The sequence below is a fragment of the Sminthopsis crassicaudata genome, chromosome 2 (assembly GCF_048593235.1).
Source record: "Sminthopsis crassicaudata isolate SCR6 chromosome 2, ASM4859323v1, whole genome shotgun sequence".
Taxonomy (NCBI): domain Eukaryota; kingdom Metazoa; phylum Chordata; class Mammalia; order Dasyuromorphia; family Dasyuridae; genus Sminthopsis; species Sminthopsis crassicaudata.
The window spans coordinates 231,070,148-231,091,384 of NC_133618.1; the positions used below are offsets into that span (position 1 = coordinate 231,070,148).

Below are 21,237 nucleotides of genomic sequence, written 5' to 3' on the forward strand. Positions count from 1 at the left end.
GCTGGAACCTGCCCCCTTGGTCCTTTGGGGAAATTGTGGCTAGAGGACAGCACACAATTTGAACTCCCAGAGACTCTATCTTGTGACCTACCCCGCTGGGGAGGCTGGTCCTTTGCTCCTGATCTTCCTCACTAACTTCCTTTCCTGTGACTCCAAAGCCAAGAGTTCTTCTACTTAGTCCAAATTTGGACGTGTGTGCCTGTACATATATTTGGGGCACCAGAGATCTGGATTCATATGCCAACACAAACAGATTTATAATCTCTATTGTCCTTTAAAAACTTCTTGAAGAAAGCCAGAGGAAGGCGAGGCACAGGAGAAGCTTGTAGTCACTCCTATGGGAAAGCATCAGGGTAGTAAATAAGACATTGGATTTGGGAGTCCAAAGAACTTCTCCCTGATGAATGATTCAAGACTAGTCACTTTCCTCTGAGGCGATTTATTTATTTATTTTTTAAAAAGAGATCATTATTTGTATTCTCTGCCCCTTTTGGCTTCTGGGTGGAAATGTGTAAGGTCTTAGAACTCATCCAGCCAGGAGCCTAGTTTCTGTTAGCTGTATCTCATCTCTAGAACGAGGAAGTTTGCTAAGGCTTCCTGGGAACCCCCAGGAAAGGGCTTCTTGCCTGGTGTACATGAAACTCCAGATCTCCGGAGGAGAATCTTGAATGGGGGAAAAATCACATCTTTATTTTCACTAACCCCTAAATGAAAACTGACATTTCCTTCCATCATAAATTTAAAAATCATTCGGAGACAAAGTAAATTAATTTCACCAGACTGCCAAAGGGATTCATGACAAAAAAGGTTAAGTAACCGTGGACTGGAGCTTGGACATTCCAGGTAAACAGCTGTACCCCAAGTCCTGGGCTTTGTAATCGTAACAACAGTGGAACACTCTCCTACAGTATGCAGCAACTTAGAAAGTATCTTCTTCACAGCTCCTAGCAAGAACCAGACCTTGGGCCGCAGCCAGCGGTGTTCTCATGAGCAGATGGAATGGTTGTGCAGGGACAGTTTGTGCTCTCAGCCATTCCAACCAAGTTTTCTTTTTCTCAAAAGTTTTCCCGATCATATGATCACCATCATCCCCACCTTGGGGGAGGAGGAACAATGGAGTGTCATTCATTGTTCCCCCTTCACAGAGGAGAAAACAACAGTCCAGAAAAGGAAAGTGACTTGCCCATTGTCACCATAGCCAGTCAGTGGCAGATTTGGGACCAGGCCAGGGCTCTTTGCCTAAATCCAAGTTGTTTCCTTGTCTCCAAACGTTTCTCCAGCTTCTGACTGCACATCCATCCAGCTTTCTTGTTTAGAGATTACCATAAAAGAGATCATGAAGGGACTATAGCCTGAGAACTTTGTTTCATCAGACATCAACTTCTAGCTTCAGATGGCTTTATTTTTCTTGGGCTAGTCTGGGGCTAGAAGGAATATCTGATTATCTCGGATCATAGGATCAGTAAACACTCTAGCAGGGCTCAGTTTATATGTCTATGCGAGTTTGAGGGCGTCTGGGACCTCTGATCTACAGTTAGAAGAGACTAGGGGTCTAGTCTGATCCCTTCATTTTATAGAGGAAGAAACTGAGGTCAAGAAATAAATTGACCCTCCCCCAATGCCACACAGGTAATAAGTGGCAGAGCCAAAATTTCAAACCAGATTCTATGACTCCAAAGCTAATAGTCCTTCCATTTAGTCCACGTCTGCATGTGTATGCCTGTATATACATGGGAGACGGCAACATAAGCACCCAGAGAGCTGGATTCATATGCCAACACAAACAGATTTATAGTATGACTTATACAGCAACGTCATAAGCATATATACAAATGCACTTAAAAATAGAACTCATGTACATATACAAATATGGGACACACACAGAGATCTATATATACACGTGGTACCAAATGACTTCTTATTTGCTAAAAAATCTTCATTTTCCTGTGGTTAACTCAGGAGCACCCTGTGATATACTGGCACCCCCTCCCCAAATCTGCCTTCCTGTTCTCCTAAGTCCCTGAGATTTTTTCTTTCCTTATTGCCCCACCCTTCCCTGGACTGGGACTGCAAGAACCACAGGTAGGGTGCCCCAGCCCACCATTAGAGACAGAAGGCCTCTGATACCAACCAAATCAGTCAGCCAATAAACGCTTATTAAGCACCTACTATACACCAGGCCCTGCACTAAGCATGAAGGATACAAGGAATAGCAAAAGATCCTGCCTCACCTCAATCTAATGGGGGAAATAGCATACAAACAAGTACATGCAATCAAAATATTGTAGGATAAATGGGAAAACAATCAACAGAGAGAAAATACTCAAATTAAGAAGGATTAGGAAAGATTTTCAGCACAAGGTGGGATTTTAAATGGAACCTGATGGAATCCAGGAAAGCCAAAACCCCAGCCCGGTAGACTCAAGATCGCCAATATACTCTATGTCCTGTAAAAGCTTCTGTCCAGGCACCTGTACATTACCTCTACATAGATCACAGACTGTTGGGGCTAGAAGAAAAACCTTACATGATCTGATTCAACTTTACCATTTCATCTTTAAGGAAAACAAGAACTAGTGAGGAGAAACCGCTTAGTCAAGCTTGCCTGTGCACATACACCCCTCCACATAGCTACAGACACACACACCTGTACGCCACCTCCAGACCTCGCCAGAGCCACACAGAACCTACTTGTCTGTACAGGACTACCCATCTTTCTACATCTGTCTGTGACTGTCCACATCTGGGAACATCCCCACCCTGCTGCCCTAGGGGCCCCCTGGGCAGACTTACCATTGCCCATGGTCAACACCTGCACATTCTCAAATTCCAGAGTGGTGTAGGCCGGGTCCAGGGCAGCGCTGTAATCGGCCATCTCCATGTCGACAAGGGCTTTGGAGAGACGCATTCTCTCCTGCCTGTCCAGAGTGGCCAGCTCCCTCCTGCTAGGCTCCTGACCAGACACGGACCACTTCCCACTAGGCGGCTTGGCCTCCCACCTTGCCTGTCTGTCCCCTGCCCCGCTCCCTCTATCTGTCCTCCTCGATTTCAAACATTTCTCTGAGAGGATTTACAGAGCTCTGGGCCTAGCCTTTCCTGAGGGGTGGAGGCAAGAGGCTAGGGAGGAGTAGGGGTTAATCTTTAATCTTCTTACCCTCTGGTAGACACCATGGGGCTGGGCGAGCTAGGGTTGGGTTAGGCTTGCCTGGGGTTTTTCCCTTTCTTATGGGGGCTATCGTGATTAGGTTGACTTGGATCTGGGGCTGACATCCTGAGCACTAATTATAGCCCTCTAAATCATTGATATAACTTTCTGCTTCCTAAAGCTCAGTTCAAACAGCCCACAATTGGCGGCCATTAGACCTAAGTTTAATTTTCACCATTAGAGACAATATCGATGTGATGCTGGACAAGTCACTTCACAGAGTGGTACTGCAGAAAGAACCCTGGTCATGCAAAAGACCCAAGTTCAAACACCACTTCTGGCGGTCTCAGGCAGTCTACAACTCCCCCCAGTCTCAGGTAGTGGATAACCTTTGAGTTCCTTCCAAATGTAGCATTTGGAACCTCCCTCAATTTTTTCATCTGTTGTGTGTGTGGGGAGGGGGAGCACTAAATTATAGCCATGGCTCATATTTCTAGAGTGCTTTAAGCTTACAAAGCCTTATCCTCACTTGTGCTTCTCCTAGTGAGGCCGCTTATGTAAGTTTTATCATTGCCATTTTAATACTAATGAATTAAATATTATTATTATTATTTTTACTTTCTATAATCTTCATGATTCCAAATGAAGAAATAGAGGTGCAAAGAGGTACATTGACTTTTCACATAGACACAGAAAATGCCTGGGCTAGGGTTCCCATATGAACCTTAGTCTCCTTACTCAAAGACTAGTGCTCTACCTCATTGATTTCTCAAATGATCAAACTTCATACACTGACTTCTATTTCTTTTCATTAAAGCTTTATATATATATATATATATATATATATATATATACACACAAAATATATACATTTTCAACATTCACCCTTACAAAATCTTGTGTTCTAAATTTTTTCCCTTCCTTTCCCCCATCCCCTCCCCTAGATGGCAAGCAATTCAATATATGACAAACATGTACAATTCTTCTATACATATCATAATACAAATATCATGCTGCACAAGAAAAATCAGATCAAAAAGGAAAAAAAATGAGAAAGAAAACAAAATGGAAGCAAACAACAACAAAAAGACTGAAAATACTCTGTTGTAATTCACACTTAATTCCCACAGTCCTCTCTCTGGGTGTAGATCACTCTCTTCATTGCAAGGCCATTGGTATTGGCTGCACCATCTCATTTTTGAAAAGAGCCATGTCCATCGGAATTGATTATTGTATAATCTTGCTGTTGCCATGTACAATGATTTCCTGGTTCTGCTCACTTCACTCAGCATCAGTTCCTGTAAGTCTCTCCAGGACTTTCTGTTGATCATTTCTTATAGAACAATAATATTTTATAACATTCATATACCATAATTTATTCAGACATTCTCCAACTGCATATATATATATATATAGGTACTTATCAAATACTTGTTGATGGATTGGCACTCAATAAGCATCTAATATATACTAGACACAGTGTTAGGCTCTGGAGTGACAATGACAAAAAAGAAGCATCTAAAAATTTCCCCTTGATGATCACATAGTGACAGGATAAGGAATTCAAACTCAAGCCCAAGAATCTCTTTCTCTTAAACACTGAGCATTGTTTTCTATCCATCTCTCTCCCTGAAAACCTTTTTTTCTCCTTAGGAAACGAAAAGATAGTACGTCATTTTTTCCCTAATATTTTCCACTTTGTCTGGAATTCTCTCCTCCTTCCTCTCTGCCTAGCCTCAGCACTTTTCAAAACTCAGTTCCAGTGCCACTTCATTCAGGAGGTCATTTTTCTTTCCAGCACCTCAAACCAAATCACTATTTATTTTTATATTTATCCTGAATTCACTTAATGTTGTAAGTATGTTTTACCCCCTAGGAGAATGGGAAGGACAAAGAATATCTCACTTGTGTATTTATATCTTCCAGTCCTAGAAAAATGCCAAATATGCAGCAGAAGTTTATTAAATACTTATTGATAATCTTTAGATTCTTAATTCTATTTAAAAATTTTTTTCCAATAGCATTTTATTTTTCCAAATACACGTAAAGATGTTTTTCAACATTTAATTTTGTAACTTTGTAAACTTATAAAAACTTTTTTGGTAAACTTTTTTTGAATTTCATTTTTGTGAACTTTGTGCTCCAAATTTTTCTTCTTCCTTCCCTTTCCTCCCCCTTCTTCAAGACAGCAAGCAATCTGAGACAGGTTAAATATGTGCAATAGAATCTTAAATCTAAAGAAATGTATTATGGGGACAGCTAGATGGCACAGTGGATAGCGCACTGGTCCTGAAGTCAGAAGGCCCTGAGTTCAAATCCAGCTTAACACTTCCTAGCTGTGTGACCCTGGACAAGTCACTTAACCTCAATTGCCTCAGCAAAACAAAAAAAAAAAAAAAAAAAACGTATTATGGCACCTTAGGTCTCAAACACTTATTGGCTGTGTGATCCTGGACAATGCAGTCAAATAATAATAGCTAACATTTAAATAACATTTTAGGATTTGCAAAGTGCTTTATAACTATTACCTCATTTGATCCTTACAATAACCCTGGAAAGTGGGTATGATTATTACACCCTTTTGGGAAAACAGAGAGACAAAGGTTGTCATTTGCCCAGGATCACACAGCTCATAAGAATCTGAAGCTAGTTTTGAACTCAGTTCTTCCTCACTCCAAATTTAGTGCTCTGATCACCGTACTGCCTGGCTGCACTGATATACACAGGATCCCCAAGTAAATGTCCATGGTGACAAGATTTGTCATGAAGTCCACAGGATCACATAATGCCAAGGTTACAAGAACACGACAGAGCGTAGCATGCAGGGACTGCAAGATCATCCAGTCTTCTGTTTCATAGACAGAGAAACGGAAGCTGAGAGGGCAACGTGAGACCGCTTGGCTCACAGTGAACAACCTCATCTAAGTCTAGTGTTCTTTCCAAAGCTCTGCTGCCCTTCCCCCTCACCTCCTGGTAACCCAATATCGCCTTTGCTCTCTTGATACCCCAACGCTAACTTTAGTCTTCTCTCTCTATTGGGAGGTCTGACCTGAGAAACAAGAGCTCACTTCTAGATCTTGCTGCGTGCAGACACCCTTTTCTGAGCCTCAGTTTCCCTATCTGTAAGATAAGAGTTGTACTCTATTTCTAATGCACTTTTGTAGCTATTCCTTTCTTGCCCTCTATGATTCAATCTCTTCTTTCACTGTTCTTCTTTCAAAAAGCCTTGAGAACATATAAAATGCCACCAAAGACAGTATCCACAGGTCCTCCAACTCCATATTCTGTCTCTGAATAAGGGATTTGTTGAGAGAGGATTCAAATAGACTTCAAATTTAGGAGTGTGCTCCCATACATCCCCGATAGGTGGAATCCTAAGAGACCATTTGAGTCAGAATGCCTGCATTCAAATCCTGACTCCTCTTTATCTATCTATGTGATCTTGGGAAAGTAATTCAATTTATTTTTTTATTTTTTTATTTTTTTGTACTTTTGCATGATGGTATGGATTCTTTGTGTATGTGTGTGTGTGTGTGTGTGTGTGTGTGTGTGTGTGTGTGTGTGTGTGTGTGTGTGGCAATTGGAGTTCATGACTTGTCCAGGGTCACAGAGTTAGTAAGTATTAAGTATCCGAGGTCACATTTGAACTCAGGTCCTCCTGACTTCAGGGCCAGTGCTCTGTCCACTGTGCTGGCTAGTTGTTGCCAGTCATTCAATTTCTCTAGAAGAGGGTCAGATGAGATGAACTCTAAGGTTTCTTCCAGCTCTTCAACTACTTCCTATGTGAAATGTCCTCGTTTTACAAATGGGAAAACTAAGTTTCAGACAAAGTCACATAGGCAATGAGTGGCAGATTCAGAATTCAATAAATCCTTGACTAGATGTATTCTTGACTATGTTCGGTTGCAGGGAAAGGAGCAAAGCATCACAAAGTAAGGGGCTACTGTGGGTACTGTTGGGTCTTGTGGCACAAAGGCCCTCAGAAAACCTGGAGGACCAACACATGGGCTCAGTGGCAGCAGGGAGGATGCATCACTAGAAGCCTATGTCCTCAAGAAAAACTTCATTTGCCCCTCTCTCCCTTTGGTTCTGTCTCAGACCCCTGGGTATGGGGTTTTCGTCCCACTGTATCACACATCCTTAATTACCTTTATATATTTATGAGCTGGGAGCAAAATCTCTTATATTCCTCACTACGCCATCAATTGGGGGTAACAAACTCCATAGCCCTTGTTGTGTGAAGAAGCGTTTCCTGTGATTTGTTCTTAATGAGTCTCTTCTAAACTTCCTGAGTATCATCAAACAATCAATCAACAAGAACTTATAAAGTGTCTACTATGTGCAAAGCACTGTGCCTGGAACCAATACAACATAGGAAACACTCCCCACCTGAAAAGAGGTTGCACTCTAATCAGGAAGGCTAGGAGCTATATGAAAACATATAGAATAAAAGTGTAAAGAAAACAAATACAAGGAAATACAAAGTAGCACTAGCAGTTGGAATGTACTGTATATATATATGTTGTATATTCAAGTAGGACATGTAGGTAGTACAGTGGCTAGAGCTTGGAGTCAGGAATATCTGATATCAGGAACATCAGATCTAGCCTCAGACACTTACTAGCTAGGGGATTCTGGGCAAGTCACTTAGTTTCTATTTTTACCCCATTTCCTCATCTGCAAAATGGGGGCCCCCTGGAGAAGGAAATGACAAACACTCCAGTTATCTTGACCAAGAAAATCCCATAGGCAAAAGTCCATGGGTCACATAGAGCTGAACATGATAAATAATGACATGGCGGAGAGGGGTTCTATGAGGCAGAAGTCAGGAAGGAGGGAATGCTAGGCTGAGGGAGGAGGGATGGGGTGACCAATGCAAAAGTATGTAGATAGGAGATGGAGTATGATGTGTGAGGAGTAAGGGAGGGCCGATTTGGCTGAATTGCAGAGTACTGGAGGGAAGTCATGTAAAGTGAGGTTGAAATAGCTGAGGACAAGTTGTGACAGGGTTTCAAAATTAGACCGAGGGGTATTTCTTTGGTGCTAAATTCGAGAGGGACCACTGGAGATCACAGCTGTGCTTAAGGAAAATTACTTTGGTCAAAGTGTGGAGAAAAGACTGGGAAGAGACTTGAGGAAGGAAAACCAATACAGAGGACATTGCAATAATCTAGGTGAGAGGGATCAGGATTTGAACAAAGGAATAGATGTGGGAGTGGAGAGAGCAGGTCATATGAGAAATGTGGAAGAAGGAAGAGCAAGATTTGGCAGCAGACTGAGCAAGAGTGAAGTTGTGAGAACAATGTCAAGAATCTAAACTGGAAGGCTGGAAGAATGCTGGGACTTTTGATGGAAAGAGGGAAGTCTGAAAGAAAGGAATGTTTTGAAGGAAATATAATGTGAGCCAATCATCTTCAGTCCTTCGAGTTCTGGTGAACACACCTCTGCTTGTCTTCATCATGCCCTTAAAGATCTTCCTCTGTTTCTCTCCCCTGACCTTCCACTTTAATCATAAAAGTAATAGCTCACATTTTTAGAGTGCTTTCAAGTTGACAAAGCCATTTCCTGACATACCTGGGAGTGGCAGCTTGCTCAAGTTTTATCATTCACATGTCTGTCCTCATGGAGACTGAGTGGCTAAGGGATAACATACAGCCATACGATTCTATGAATCATAGAATCATAGAATGACTAGCTAGAAGGAACCATGACGGCCAGCTAAGATCATAGGGACACAATCCCTTTGTTTTATGGGTAAGAAACCAAAATCCAGAGAGATAAAAGTAAATACCACCCAACTAGTATTTCATCATTTAACCCAAGATTTGAACTCATATCTTCTAGCTTCAAATACAGAGTCCTTTCCACTATTCAATCTGGCATTCAAGGCCTTCCATATCCCATCACTCCTAATCCATCATTCCAATTGTCTTCCTTTGATCCTCTTCAATCACTTTCTGTTCCAGAGAGGAGAATCACTTTATCCCTGAACATACTTTTCTCCTTTTCCTCTCTCTCTCTTCTTCAATTCTTCCCCATCTCTTAAATCTCCAATCACTTCCTACCTCTGCCAGAAACCTTCCTTGACCACCAGGACACTGTGATTTCTCTTTTCTAAAAACTTTACACTACCAGGCTCTTGTGAAATCTCTTCTATTATCTTTGGTTACTATTTAAATAAAATTAAATGAACAGCTATTCGCTGGGTTCCTATTGTGTGCAAAAATGCTGTTTGGGGATTGGGAATGGAGGGGGAGAATCAGAGTAAAAAAGCTGAGCTGGAAGTTTTATCTTGGAAGGCCGTAGCCTAGAGAAGTCAGGACATAAATACAGGGAATTTAAATTTTCACATGTGAATTGTAGCTTCCTCACTAGACTGCAAACTCTGTAAAGGCAGAGATATACACTTGGTAATACAGCACTGAAGGAAAAGTGCAAACCTTTCACATCTATTATCTAAGATTTGGAATCAGGGGAACTCCGTGCTAATATGAGTTTTGCAGCTTCCTAACTACCATGGGCAAACCACTTCCAAGCTTTACCCTTTGTTCCTCATCAGATGATTGATAAGGTCCCTTCTAAATCTAAACCTAAGACTTTATGATTTTGTTTAATCTACTGATCCTACTTTCAATCAGGTCGATGGCTCTGTTTAGTTTTGCCCCTATTTTATAAATACGGAAACTGAAGTTTCAAAAAGTCAAGTGGCTTGTTCAAGGTCACACAACTAGCAAATTGGGAGTCAAAGTCAGGTTTCTGCCTTCCAAGCCAGGGCCCTTCCCATTGCCTCACACTACCTCCACGAATATGGCAATACCTTAGTCATTTTCATTTCCCTTTTCTGGCCCTTTACTTGCTCCATTCACATTTCTCTTGCAGGGTAGCAATAACTGATATCCTTGATAACAACAATAAGTCTTGGCCTCAAAGTTCACAGAGTGCTTTCCTTATAAACACCCTGCTGTGAAGTATATAAGCTACCTCTCTTTAACCAATGAGGAAACTAAGATGCAGAGGAAAGAGCAATCACTTGCTCCTCATCACATGGCTCAGTGTGTCCCAGTTCTAGGAAAGGGAGTGGGATGTTTTCCGTTTTCTTTCCTATTCCCTTCCTAGCTATACATGGGCTGATGCAACTAGAGACACAAGGCAGCATGTCTCGGATATTCAGGGGGCCTCTGAAGTCAAAAGGGAAGGCGGCAATTCAGGGATTTTTCAAACAGAAAAATGACACTGAAGTCTCTATGACCTCCCTACCCTCCTCATCTCTGGGCTTTGGTTGAGTTTTCTAAGAAATTTTCTAAGAAATTATGGAAGAAACATAAGGAGGAAAATGGCTATTTGCCTGAAGGAAGAAAACCGACCACAGCAAACAAAATTAAAAGATCATAGGGTTTTGAGTTATATGGGACCTTAGAGGTCATATAGTTCAAAAGTTCAACACCCTACTTTGACAAATGAATAAACTGAGGCATGGACAGAGGTATTGACTTGCCTACAGCAGAATAGAAACTCTTTGAGAGCAGGGGTGAAGCATCACAGAAAAAAGTCCTACCAGGGATGCAGTCATGCCGAGCAAAAGCAGCATCTTCCCCCGGAGGGGCCGGCCTCTTGACCAATAGAATAGGTCAAGTATGGGGATACAGTCTATGTCGTGAGTGCCTAGGACAATGCCTGGCCTATAGTAAATGTTTAATAACTGCTGAATGAATAAATGACTTTGAGGTATAGAAAATAGAGTGTCAGAGCTAGAAAGATCTAATGACCCAGAACATTCAGGCTGGAAGGTGTTCTATCATAGAATGTCAGAACTCGAAGGGACCTTAAGACAGAGAACAGAAATTATTAAAACCAAAAGAAACCTTAAAACATAGAATGTCATAAGTGGAAGGGACTTTAGAAATGACCTAGTCCAACACTGATTTTCAACAAGGGAAACTGAGACCCATACTGGGGCAATGGTATGCCCTTCCCCCCCTCCCTCTCCTCCTTTTTCAACCCCCCCACCCCCCAGAATGTAAACTTCTTACCAGCAGGGTCAGTTTTGGTTTTCTTTGTATCCCCAGCACCAATTCAATATAGTTCTATACATAGGTGTTTAATAAATGATTGTTGAATGGGAAGAAGCCAAACCAAAATTCAAATCTGTGCTTTCTTTTTTTGATTTTTTAAATTTAAAAAGCTTTATTATGATGATTATATATTTTAATCTGGGTTTTTAAATTAAAAATCCAGGATTCTTTTTTTTTTATTCCAAGATGACATTTAGATTTAAAGTAGAAAAGGCATTTTCTAACTGTGGGAAGTAATGTTAGACATGGGAAAAAATGATTATGAAATCATTGGGTCAAGGCCTGACTCTAATCTCACTTCTTCAGAGAAGCTCTGCTGTCCACCTTGGTCCATAGGCCTCTGTCTCTGTCTTGGTCCTTCTCTTTTCCCCCCTTCCTCTGAGGCCTTCTGTCTCCATATCTGCTTAGTAAATAAGCAGCATGGCCTAGTGGCGCTAGGATTGGCTTAAATGGCACCTCCTTGGAAGCCTTGGTATGAGGGCTCTCTTGGGCTTCAGATCACCTTGTTTTTTCATTATGTGTTTACATGTTGGATCCATTAGTAGAATATAAGCTTCTTAAGAACAAGGCCTATTTTCCTATTCAGAGCATTCTACCTCCAGGCATCCTAGTACAAAGTAAGTGCTGGAAGGCTCCTTGAGTTGAAAGAATTGAGAAGATAGATTTCAAGTCTTGATCTTATACTAACTAGTTATGTGGCCTTCAAGCTAGAAAGGCCTTGAGCTTGGGACTATCAAGGGATGATGACAGCTGGATAAGGGCTTGTCTGGCCAAAGACAATCAGGGGATGAATTTTTGGCCATAAATACTTTCGATACTACTAAGGTGTGGAATTTGTATGTTCTTGGGGTTGAATCCACCCTAATGGAGGAAGTATAAACATTGATGGAATGGAAGATCCCTGAAACTCCTTCAACTATCATTTAACAACTGGGTGTGGGAGGAGGGGAAGGTGTCAAGAGAGGCTCCTTGTAAGACAGAACACCTGAACTGAAGAGCCTTAAGGATTCCAAGAGGCAGAGATGAGGAAGAAAAACATTCATGTCTTGGGGACAGACTCCAAGGGGAAAGATGAGATGTTACGTATGTAGGCGAGTAAGCCGGGCCTTTTGGTTGTATTACAGGGTAGATGAGGAGTGGTCTAAAATAAATCTAGAGAGATTTGGGATGTTGTGGGAGTAAGTTCCACAAAACATGGCAACTGATTAGATGGTGAGCGCTGGGGGTGAGGGAGCAGAGTAGAAGACAATTCTGCAAACCTGGGTGACTGAAAGAGAAGTTTGGAAGGAGGATGGGTACCGAGGTTAAGGTAATGAGCTCAATGTAGAGCCCGCTGAATTACGGATATGTATGGATCATATGTGAGTGACAAGAAACTGCAATTTAGTAGATAAAGATGAGGGCTGGAAATGTAAACAGGAGAATAATTGACATAAAAATTAATCATTTAATCTATGGAAGGACATCAGGAAAAAAGAATAAAAATAGCAAAGAGCGCAGGGCAGAATCTTGAGCTATACTCAAATTTAAAGGATGGGAGGTAGATAATCCTGCAAAAGAGATTAAGAGATAGGTAGAAGGAAGGGAAAGGGGATAAGCACTTATTAAATGTATGCCAGACACGGTGCTAAGACTTTAGGAATATTATTTCACTTAATCCTCAAAATAACCCTGGGTGGTAAGTGCTATTTATTATCCCTGTTATACAGTTGAGGAAACTGTTAAGTTGACTTATCCAGGGTTGAAAATATATTATTAAATGTTCAAGATCAGATTTGTACTTGGGCCTCCCTATTTCCATGTCCAATTCTCTATCCACTATAGAAGGAGAAGTCCAAGAAAACAGTATCACAAAACCCAGAGGAGAGGAGAGAGTGTTAGCAGTATTAATTAAGTAATTAAAAGCTACAGAGAAGTTATGTTATGATCCTCAGTATAATCATGATGGCCTCCTTCATGCATACTTTTAAATACAGATGATATACAGAAATCTGGACTGATCTGAGCATACTTTTTCCTGGAGGCAGCTGGAGAGAGGAAATGATCTTTGACAATCTCAAATTTCTGGCTCTTCGATGCTTCTTAGATGGGCAGGTTGGGCCTTCCCCCTTCTTCTGATGAAAGAATATCATTGGCAAGGACCTTAAAGAACATCCAATAAACAGGAAGCTACCTGAACACAGGTGCTGTTTTTTATTAAAGGCTTGACATACCTAACATCTAGCCTTGTGCCCTCCAAACAGTAAGCATTTATTAAGGGTTTGGTAGTCAAAATGTCAATCAACTTTCTAATTTAACTTCTTTGTTAAGTAAATTCTAAATTTAGTAGACACCCACAAAATAAACACTTAAAAATAAAAATAAAAGCAATTGTATATTAAATTATATTTATTCACTGCATCCAACCCTCTTATTTTACAGAACAGAAAATCAAAGGAGACAGTCTACTAGCAGAGAAAACAATCTGCCTAAAGTGATACATTTAATAAATACCCTTACCTATAAGATGTTCTTAAAAGCATTTTTCCTTTTTTTTTGGACCCCTAAACCCTCCCAAGATATCTTGGGATCTATTAACTGGATTTCTTTCTTAAGGATCATTCTTTAAATCAAACCAATCTGATTGTCATTGACCACCAATAAGTCCCAGGCCAAGTTCCATTTGGTCACTGTTTGAATCCTGATTGACTCAAATTAAATATAAATAACAATCATTTCTGTTTTAGTCAGAAACCATGAAGATCTTCTTCCAGATTTATTTATTTAGTTTTATTTTTGGACTAGGTAAAAGAGGAGATTCTTTGTCTCAATTGCTACCTAGCCTTAATCACTGAATGGGAAGACCCCAGTTTAAAAAGCCCAAGGTCTCCCCCTGCACTCAGGGCCATCTTCAGTCATTCTGATCTTTATCTGGCCATTGGACCCAGATGGTTCTGGAGGGGAAAGTGAGTCAGGTGATCTTGGACAGCTCTCCCTCACTTAAATCCAATTCACTTGCATGGCATGGCATCCCCTCCCTCATATTATGTCCTCTTTGAGAATGAAGGACAGATAACAACAAGAAGTAAGGCTGGGATTTGAACAATGTATACTTCTACTCCAAAGCCAGGCCTACTTCCATTGAACCAAGAGGATATTAATTGGGACAGCCTTGGTATCTTCCCAAAGAAGGTGCCCTTCAGAATTCTAGCCTCCCCAAAGTGCCATATCTCTCTCAGGAAGAGGAACCCCCATGATTTATTTGTGAGGAAAAGACCCTGTGAATATACGCTCAATTCCTGGGCAGTCTCCTAGGCCGGCCCTTCCCCCAGACTCAATCCAAATAACCCCTTTGATTAGATAAGACTGTCATATCAAGTCAAACATTGGCCTGTGGTCCCTCTCCTTCTCCCTCCTCCTTCCCTCCCATCCTCCCAATCCCTACCCAAGGCCTCATTCAGTTGGGTCCAACTTATCTCCTGAGCTCCACAGGGCTCTTGTCCAGGAGAGACAAGACTGAGCCTAGGAGAAGAGGTAATCTGACTGTTAGTGGAAAATGTACTGAATAGAAGGAGAGAATTACACACAGGGAAAGAGGGACCAAGGGAGGAAGAAGGATAAGGTGGGCTCCATGAAAAGTACTCTGTGTCCATGCTTGGGCTACCAACATATGAAATGAACTTCAAGATAGAATGAACTCTAGCCTACTCATCACTTCTTTTGGGAGGGAATTAATTTTTTTTTCAAACATCAAGCATTTATTTTTTCCCACTCTTCTCTACTGAAAGATACATTATTTCTTGATCTATGTACACAACTATTAACTTATCAGTAAATAAGAGTTTATAAAGTGTTTACTTTGTACCAAGGAGTATGCTAAGTGCTAGGGAAACAAAGAAAAAGCAAAAAACAGCCCTTGACCTTAAGGAACTTACACTCTAATGGAGGAGAGAATATAAATCAGTACATAGAAGATAGTCACAGTACAGATGGAATTTAGTCTTAGAGAGAAACTGGAAAGACTTCCTGGAAAGAGTGGTGACTGAAGTGAGCTTTAAAGGGACCTAACGACTACGATGGGAGGTCGGTAGTTCAAAGGGAACAACCGATATGGGAAGAGGACTAATGTGTTAGAAGACAAGAACTCTAGGAAGGGTCAGGTTGTTAAGAGCTTTACATGTTAAACCAAGGGGTTTATATTTGATTTGGAATTGAGTAAGAGAGAATCATGGTTAGACCTGATTAGGAAACTCACTTTGTCATCAGTGCAGAGTATGTACAGAGAGACTTGGGGTGAGGAAAGCAGTGAGAAGGGCATTGCTGGAAGGGACATTCTTCTAGGTTAGCTGCTGAGGTCAAAGATTAAGACAACAGCAAGGAAAGCCAGCACTCAACAGAGCCTGCAGAGAGGTACCTCTCTGCCTCCTCCAAATAACTAGTACCATGGTTTATTTGAGGATCAAACTGAAGAACTGGGTGTTATCAGCATCACACGCTAGCCAACTGAGTTAGGAAGACCGTTTCCTAGGAGAGCGATGCAGCAGGGACTTTGCTCATATGGGAGAGAGTAACAGAAGTCTGAGTTCCCGTTGTCTTAGGACACTGTCCGTGGGACCTGTTCAGCCTGCAATAGCATACTCGTTTCCCCCCACACACCCACTAGGTTCTATTGCCAGCTTTGACAAGTGCGGGGCCCATAGGGAACACAAATTGGCACTGGAGACACAAATATCCAATATTCCTCTAGAAGTCATAGAATTTTAGTGTTTAGAGGAATTCCAGAAGACCTTTAATACAACTCATACCTGACCAAGAATCCCTAACATCCCCAACCAAGTCTTCCCTTAAAGACATACCAAGGTAGAAGCCATTTATTACCAAGACAACTCATGCGTTTTATTGTTGTTATTGCTGTTGTTATCTGGTCATTTCAATCCTCCGTTGGAGGGTTTTTTGGGTCAGAGATACTGGACTGGTTTGCCATTTCCTTCTACAGCTCATTTTACAGATGAGGAAACTGAGGCAAACAGGATTAAGTGCCTTGTTCACCGTCGCCCAGCTAGGAAGTGTCTGAGGCTTAATTTGAACCTAGATTTTCCTGATTTGAGGCTCTGCACTCCATCCACTGAGCTATCTAGTGTACTTAAGTGTACTTAACGTAGCTAATGAGTGTATCTAATCATTTCACCTTATGCTTCTCTGCGATTCTTACTCATTGATTCTACTTCTATTCTCTGGCAGACTGGGGTTGAGTCCCAGGCCTTATGTACTATCTGTGACTCTGGATACTTGGCTCTTATTTGCCCCAAACGCCAAATGAAAAGGGTGGCTTAAATGATCTTTAAGAATTCGTCCTAGCTCTGAGATTCTTCATTGAAAGGTCTTTTCTAATTTTCACATTCAATACTGCAGGGTCCCTCCCATCTGTGACTGTGTCCTGAGGCTCTTTCTAGCACAAACCCTCTGGGTTCTAAAGCTTCTTCTATCTCTGATAGTCCATAGTTATAAAAATTTATGTTCTAAAGTTAGCTCTAATAACACATTCTGTATTCAAAGGTCTCTTCAAGCAGTAACCCCTTCCAGTTTCTGACACTCTTTCCTACAGTCCCCTCCAACATTCTGTGATCTAAGCTCAAGCTACTCAGTTCTAGGGTTCCTTCCCATTCCATCATTCTAGGATTTTGATGATATGGAAGATTACAGGACAGCAAAGACCGGGTTCTGGAGCATACAGCCCAGATGAAATAGACATTCTTTGAGGAGCAGACATATAGGCAGAGGTGGTCTATGTGGAGCTGGGTCGGAAGGACTTTCTTGTGTCAAGTGGTCCTGTGCTCCCCCCCCCCCCATCTCAGCTGCCAAAAAGTTATCAAGACAAAGAACACAAGTCAGAAGGGGGGGAAGGTGAAGGGCTGGGGGTGGGGGGAAAAAAGCCAAGAGCCATATCCACTCCTAGGGATAGGGCACTTTAGCTTTTTCCCCTTTGAAATTTCAAATTCCAGTTTGTGGACAAAGTCCTAGCTATCTCACAATATAGATCCCAACCACTGACCAAACTCCACTCCAAGCAGCCACCTCCACTGGGACTGGCCTGACCTGGCCACTTCTTTCAGTTCCCTGGAACCCCAAAGGGATCAGCCTCCTCTGGACTCCCCCCTACCTTTGCCTTTCCCTTGATCATGAAGGACTCCCTTGGGCCCACTAAAGCCCACAGCCTCCTTCTTGGAATTACAGCTGGGGTACACTCACTGACAACCACAAGCAAGAGACAAGGTAGGATTCAGCTTGGGTGGCCCTCCCCGGAAGGCTCAGATGTCCCTTCTCCCCTCCCCCTTGCAAGAATCCTTGGTTCTTCAAACTCTGTGAGATCTGGGACAAGTCACTTTGCACCCTTTCTGGGTTTCACTTTTCTTCACTATTAAAAAAAGGGTTCTTTCCATCTCAGATGCTCTCTGTTTTATGTTCTAAGGGTCTTCCAGATGTAACATTCTTTGTTTTAAGCTCAAAGGCTCTTTCCCAAATCGGATATTCTATGGTCCAGGGCCTCTCCAGCCCTAACCATGCTATACATTTCTAAGGTCCTTACAATTCTAATAATCTAAATCTAATGTTCTAAGGGTCCTTCTCCCCATAAGTTTCCATGTTTTGTGTCCCAAAGTTCTTTTCTGCTCTGACATTCTATGTTCTACATTTAAAGGACATTTCTCCCAGCTCTGACCCCTCAAAGCCCTACCAGTACCACTCATTGGGTATCTGAGAACACGAGGTCTGGAAATGTTAGTGAGCTTTCCAGGTATTCTGATCATCCAGCTAGACTGTAGGCCCCATGAAGGGGGGAGGGGAGGTGGAGGGGTCAGTGCATTATTCATTTTTCAGTGCCTAGCACAGGAATTTACACATAATGGATTTTCAGCTAACTTCTGTTCCTTGATCAATTCATGTCAGCTCTGACCAACAATTATGAGCCATTTTTCTATGCTTCCAAAAGAAAAGGGAGGGCACCCAATGAAGGCCACTGTCCAGAAGGAAACAGAGTCCCTGTAGTTAACTGATAACTGGGCTCGAGCCCTCTGCTCTCTGGACAGGCCTTCCTGCTGACTTTCCTTAGCCTGTTTCCCTCGATTAAGATGAGCCTACCCACCTGCTAATCATTGTTGGCCTGTTGATTCTGCCTTAAAAAATTAACAGGGAATTAGTTTACCGCTTGGTTTGCCCCCTAACCCCAAAAAAGGCCCAGGCCAGCAAGATGGATCCCCTGGGTTATGCAAGAGGCAGTGTCCTCCCCATGCTCACCACTTCTCTTAAAAGGTTAGATTTTGGTCTAAAGTCAACAGCCTCTTTTTTCCCCCTCTGGGCCTAAGCAAATTTGTTCTGGTCTTGTTTCCAAAGGAGAGATAAAGGTGCCTGGTTTTATAAACAAGTACACAGCAGCATGGTGTGGAAAGATCAGTGGATTTAAGACCAAAAATGCTGGGTTCAAATCCCAGTTGTATCTGTGTGACCTTGAGCAAGGTATTTCTTACTCTGTGCCTCAGCTTCCTTATCTGTGAAGTGAGGGGCCTGAATTAGGTGATTCCTACAGTCCTTTCCAACTATAAAACCCCAAACTCTAGTCCCTCCAAGGAATGGTACCTCTTAGGGACTGGCTCACTAAGTGACAGTTATGGAAAAGTGGTAGGGAATATATCCGCTTCAGACGCCCCTGAGGCTCGGGAAGGGGCCCAAAGGGGTCCATTGGGAGTGATAAAAAACTTTGCACTGAGATCTAGAAAACCTGGACTGACGGACCCTCTTGGGCCAGTCTTTTCTCCATTCTGGATCGTGTTTTTTTCATCCGACAAATGAACGCATTGGGTTAGAATGATCAGGCTAGAGCCAACCTAGTTCTCAAATCTCCTGTTCTAAAGGCTCTTGTGGCTCCCATTCTTTAACTCAGAGGAGTTTTCTTCTCTATAGCTCAGTTCCCTTCCCTGCCAAGTGGATTATGCCACCCTACACAGGCCCCTATAATGATAATCAATAAGCTGGCCAAAATAAAATACTGCTGAAAAGCCCAGGCTGCAAAGCATGGAGCCAATTCATCATTATCTGGGGGCCATTTCCTGGATTAAGGGGAGTTGAGGGAAGGAGAAAAAAGTGGGAGGGTGGAAAGAAATCTGTAAAATTCCTTGGCAGCTGCTCTGGGCGAGGGTGAACAGGGAAGGCAGTGGGTGAAACTGTCCCCAGCGGAGCTGGGCTCAGGCTACGGATCTCATTTACATCGCTGCTTCCTGGCATGGTGGCTTATGGGGAAGCAGCCGGTATGTCCGTTCAGCCATTTATCGGAGTGCCCCACTGTGGGAGCCCTCGGCACGGGGCTATGAGACACAGTCCCGGCCCTGGTCCTCCCGGAGAGAGCGACGGGCGCCAGCATGACTCGGTCCAGGGGCGCCTGGTGAACGGTACAGAGGAGATCAGACCGCTCCGCTTTAAGAGACACTGGCCCGGCCTTTAGGCTCTGTGACCTGGGGCAGGCCAGCCTGAAGCAGCTGCTTCTTCGGCAAGGCGGCGGCCGTGGTTTCTGTCAAGGCCACTGAGATTAAGTGAAGTTGTATTAAAGTGCCTTGTAAAGCAGAGTGCCCTTTAGAAATGGTAACTATCGTTATAATTTTAAAAGTCGGGGGAGTTAGAGGAGCGAGGGCACCGAGAATGATCCCAAAGGACTTTCCACGAAGGACATTAAACGTGTAAGATAGGAGAGGTGAGGTCTCGGCACTGTCACACTCTAGCGTGCTCAGCACAATGGTAGGTGATTAATAAATGGCTGTTTCCTTTCCCTCCCCCTCCCCCCAGCGCGAGCCAAGGTACAGAAATGGAGCTGAGTAAAAGGCGTTTGCTGGCCTGAGAAGGGGCCGGTGTGCTAGGATCAAGATGGGCCTGAGGTGAGAAGTGGCCAGAGGCCAGATCAAACGGCAGCGTTCGGGAGTTGGTATCTGCCGGTTAATGATGGGGGCATGTGAGTGAGTCGCCCTTCCAGCAGTTTACAAAGTGCTGGTTCTGTGAGGGAGAGAAGGCATTATCATCGCTCCCATTTCAAAGATGGGGAAACTAAGGCTCAGAACCAGATCTGCTACTATGTGACCTGAGGAGGTCACTTCCCTTCCTCTAGGAATCAGTTTTCTCAACTGTAATGTGTAAGTGGGGAATGTGGGGGTGGAGGAGGGGCTTGCACTAGATTTTTGAGGTCCCTTAGAGCTGTAACTCCTATGACTGACTGAGACTAGATTCCCCAGCATCACCTCTCCCCATCCCCCTCCCTCATCCCTGGTGCTGTCCAGGCTATTTTCTCTGCAGCACGTGACTCGGGCCCCATTTGCTTGGGGCTGTAATTTTCCTCTCTGTTTGTGTTCCTTAACTCTATCTACACTGTTGGCCTTGATGGGAGAGACCTGGCTGGGGAGGGCCCAGAGGAAGGGCCGGTGTCAGCCCCGCCCGGTGGTGTACTCCGGAAGTCCAGCCTGAGAGGCACGGCCCACCACCACCGTCCCAGCGAAGCCCCTGCCTGCCCAAGATTCCCAGGGAAAACCCATCTTCTCTTTTTAAACGGCAGTCTGCTCCGTGGCACGTTAGTTATCCCTACATGACAGTCCCCGTGCTGCGGCCTTCACAGGAGTCACTTTTACTGTGGCATCCCTAAACTAGCTCCAGCATCTGTAGTGACTCTTCATAGGATGGTGCAACCATAACTATTCCCACTTTACAGAGGGGCAAACTGAGGCTCAGAGGAAGGCAGGACTCCGCACCAGCCTGACTCTTAATGAGCGGAGGACTGGAGGACGCTTTGTGAGGATGGGAGTCTCGGAAGGGGGTGTAGTAGGAGGGGACTGGACTAGTCGGCCTTTGAGGTCGTTTTCAGCCGTTGTAGCCCAGGGTACTAGGAGCCCTCGGTTTAGAGTCAAGGCCTGGAGAACCAGGTAGCAGTCCAAAGCCTCACAGCTTCCACAGGAAGAGAAATCCAGCTCATGCAGAGTCAAGGTAGCCAAACGGGCAGGAAATCTTCCC

The 21,237-nt window shown here is 43.2% G+C and overlaps 1 protein-coding gene and 1 long non-coding RNA gene across 4 annotated transcripts in view; one reads left to right on the forward strand and one right to left on the reverse strand.

Annotated features, from left to right (window-relative positions):
• HNF4A (hepatocyte nuclear factor 4 alpha) overlaps positions 1-21,237 on the reverse strand; it is an 80,709-nt gene that overhangs the window by 34,663 nt on the left and 24,809 nt on the right. The window contains exon 1 of one of the 3 annotated variants that reach the window (XM_074288529.1): positions 2,794-3,067. The exons of 1 other annotated variant lie outside the window; for it this stretch is intronic. In XM_074288529.1, coding sequence (XP_074144630.1) covers positions 2,794-2,908 — 115 coding nt within the window. In that variant the 5' untranslated portion in view covers positions 2,909-3,067. Of the gene's footprint in view, positions 1-2,793; positions 3,068-21,237 lie in introns of those variants that run through there. One more of the 3 variants, XM_074288528.1, reaches the window with a different exon arrangement.
• The window catches only part of LOC141555559 (uncharacterized), a 58,132-nt gene continuing 56,864 nt past the window's right edge, over positions 19,970-21,237 (forward strand). The window contains exon 1 of the long non-coding RNA XR_012486255.1: positions 19,970-20,369. This is a non-coding gene — a long non-coding RNA (uncharacterized LOC141555559). The remainder of the gene's footprint in view (positions 20,370-21,237) is intronic.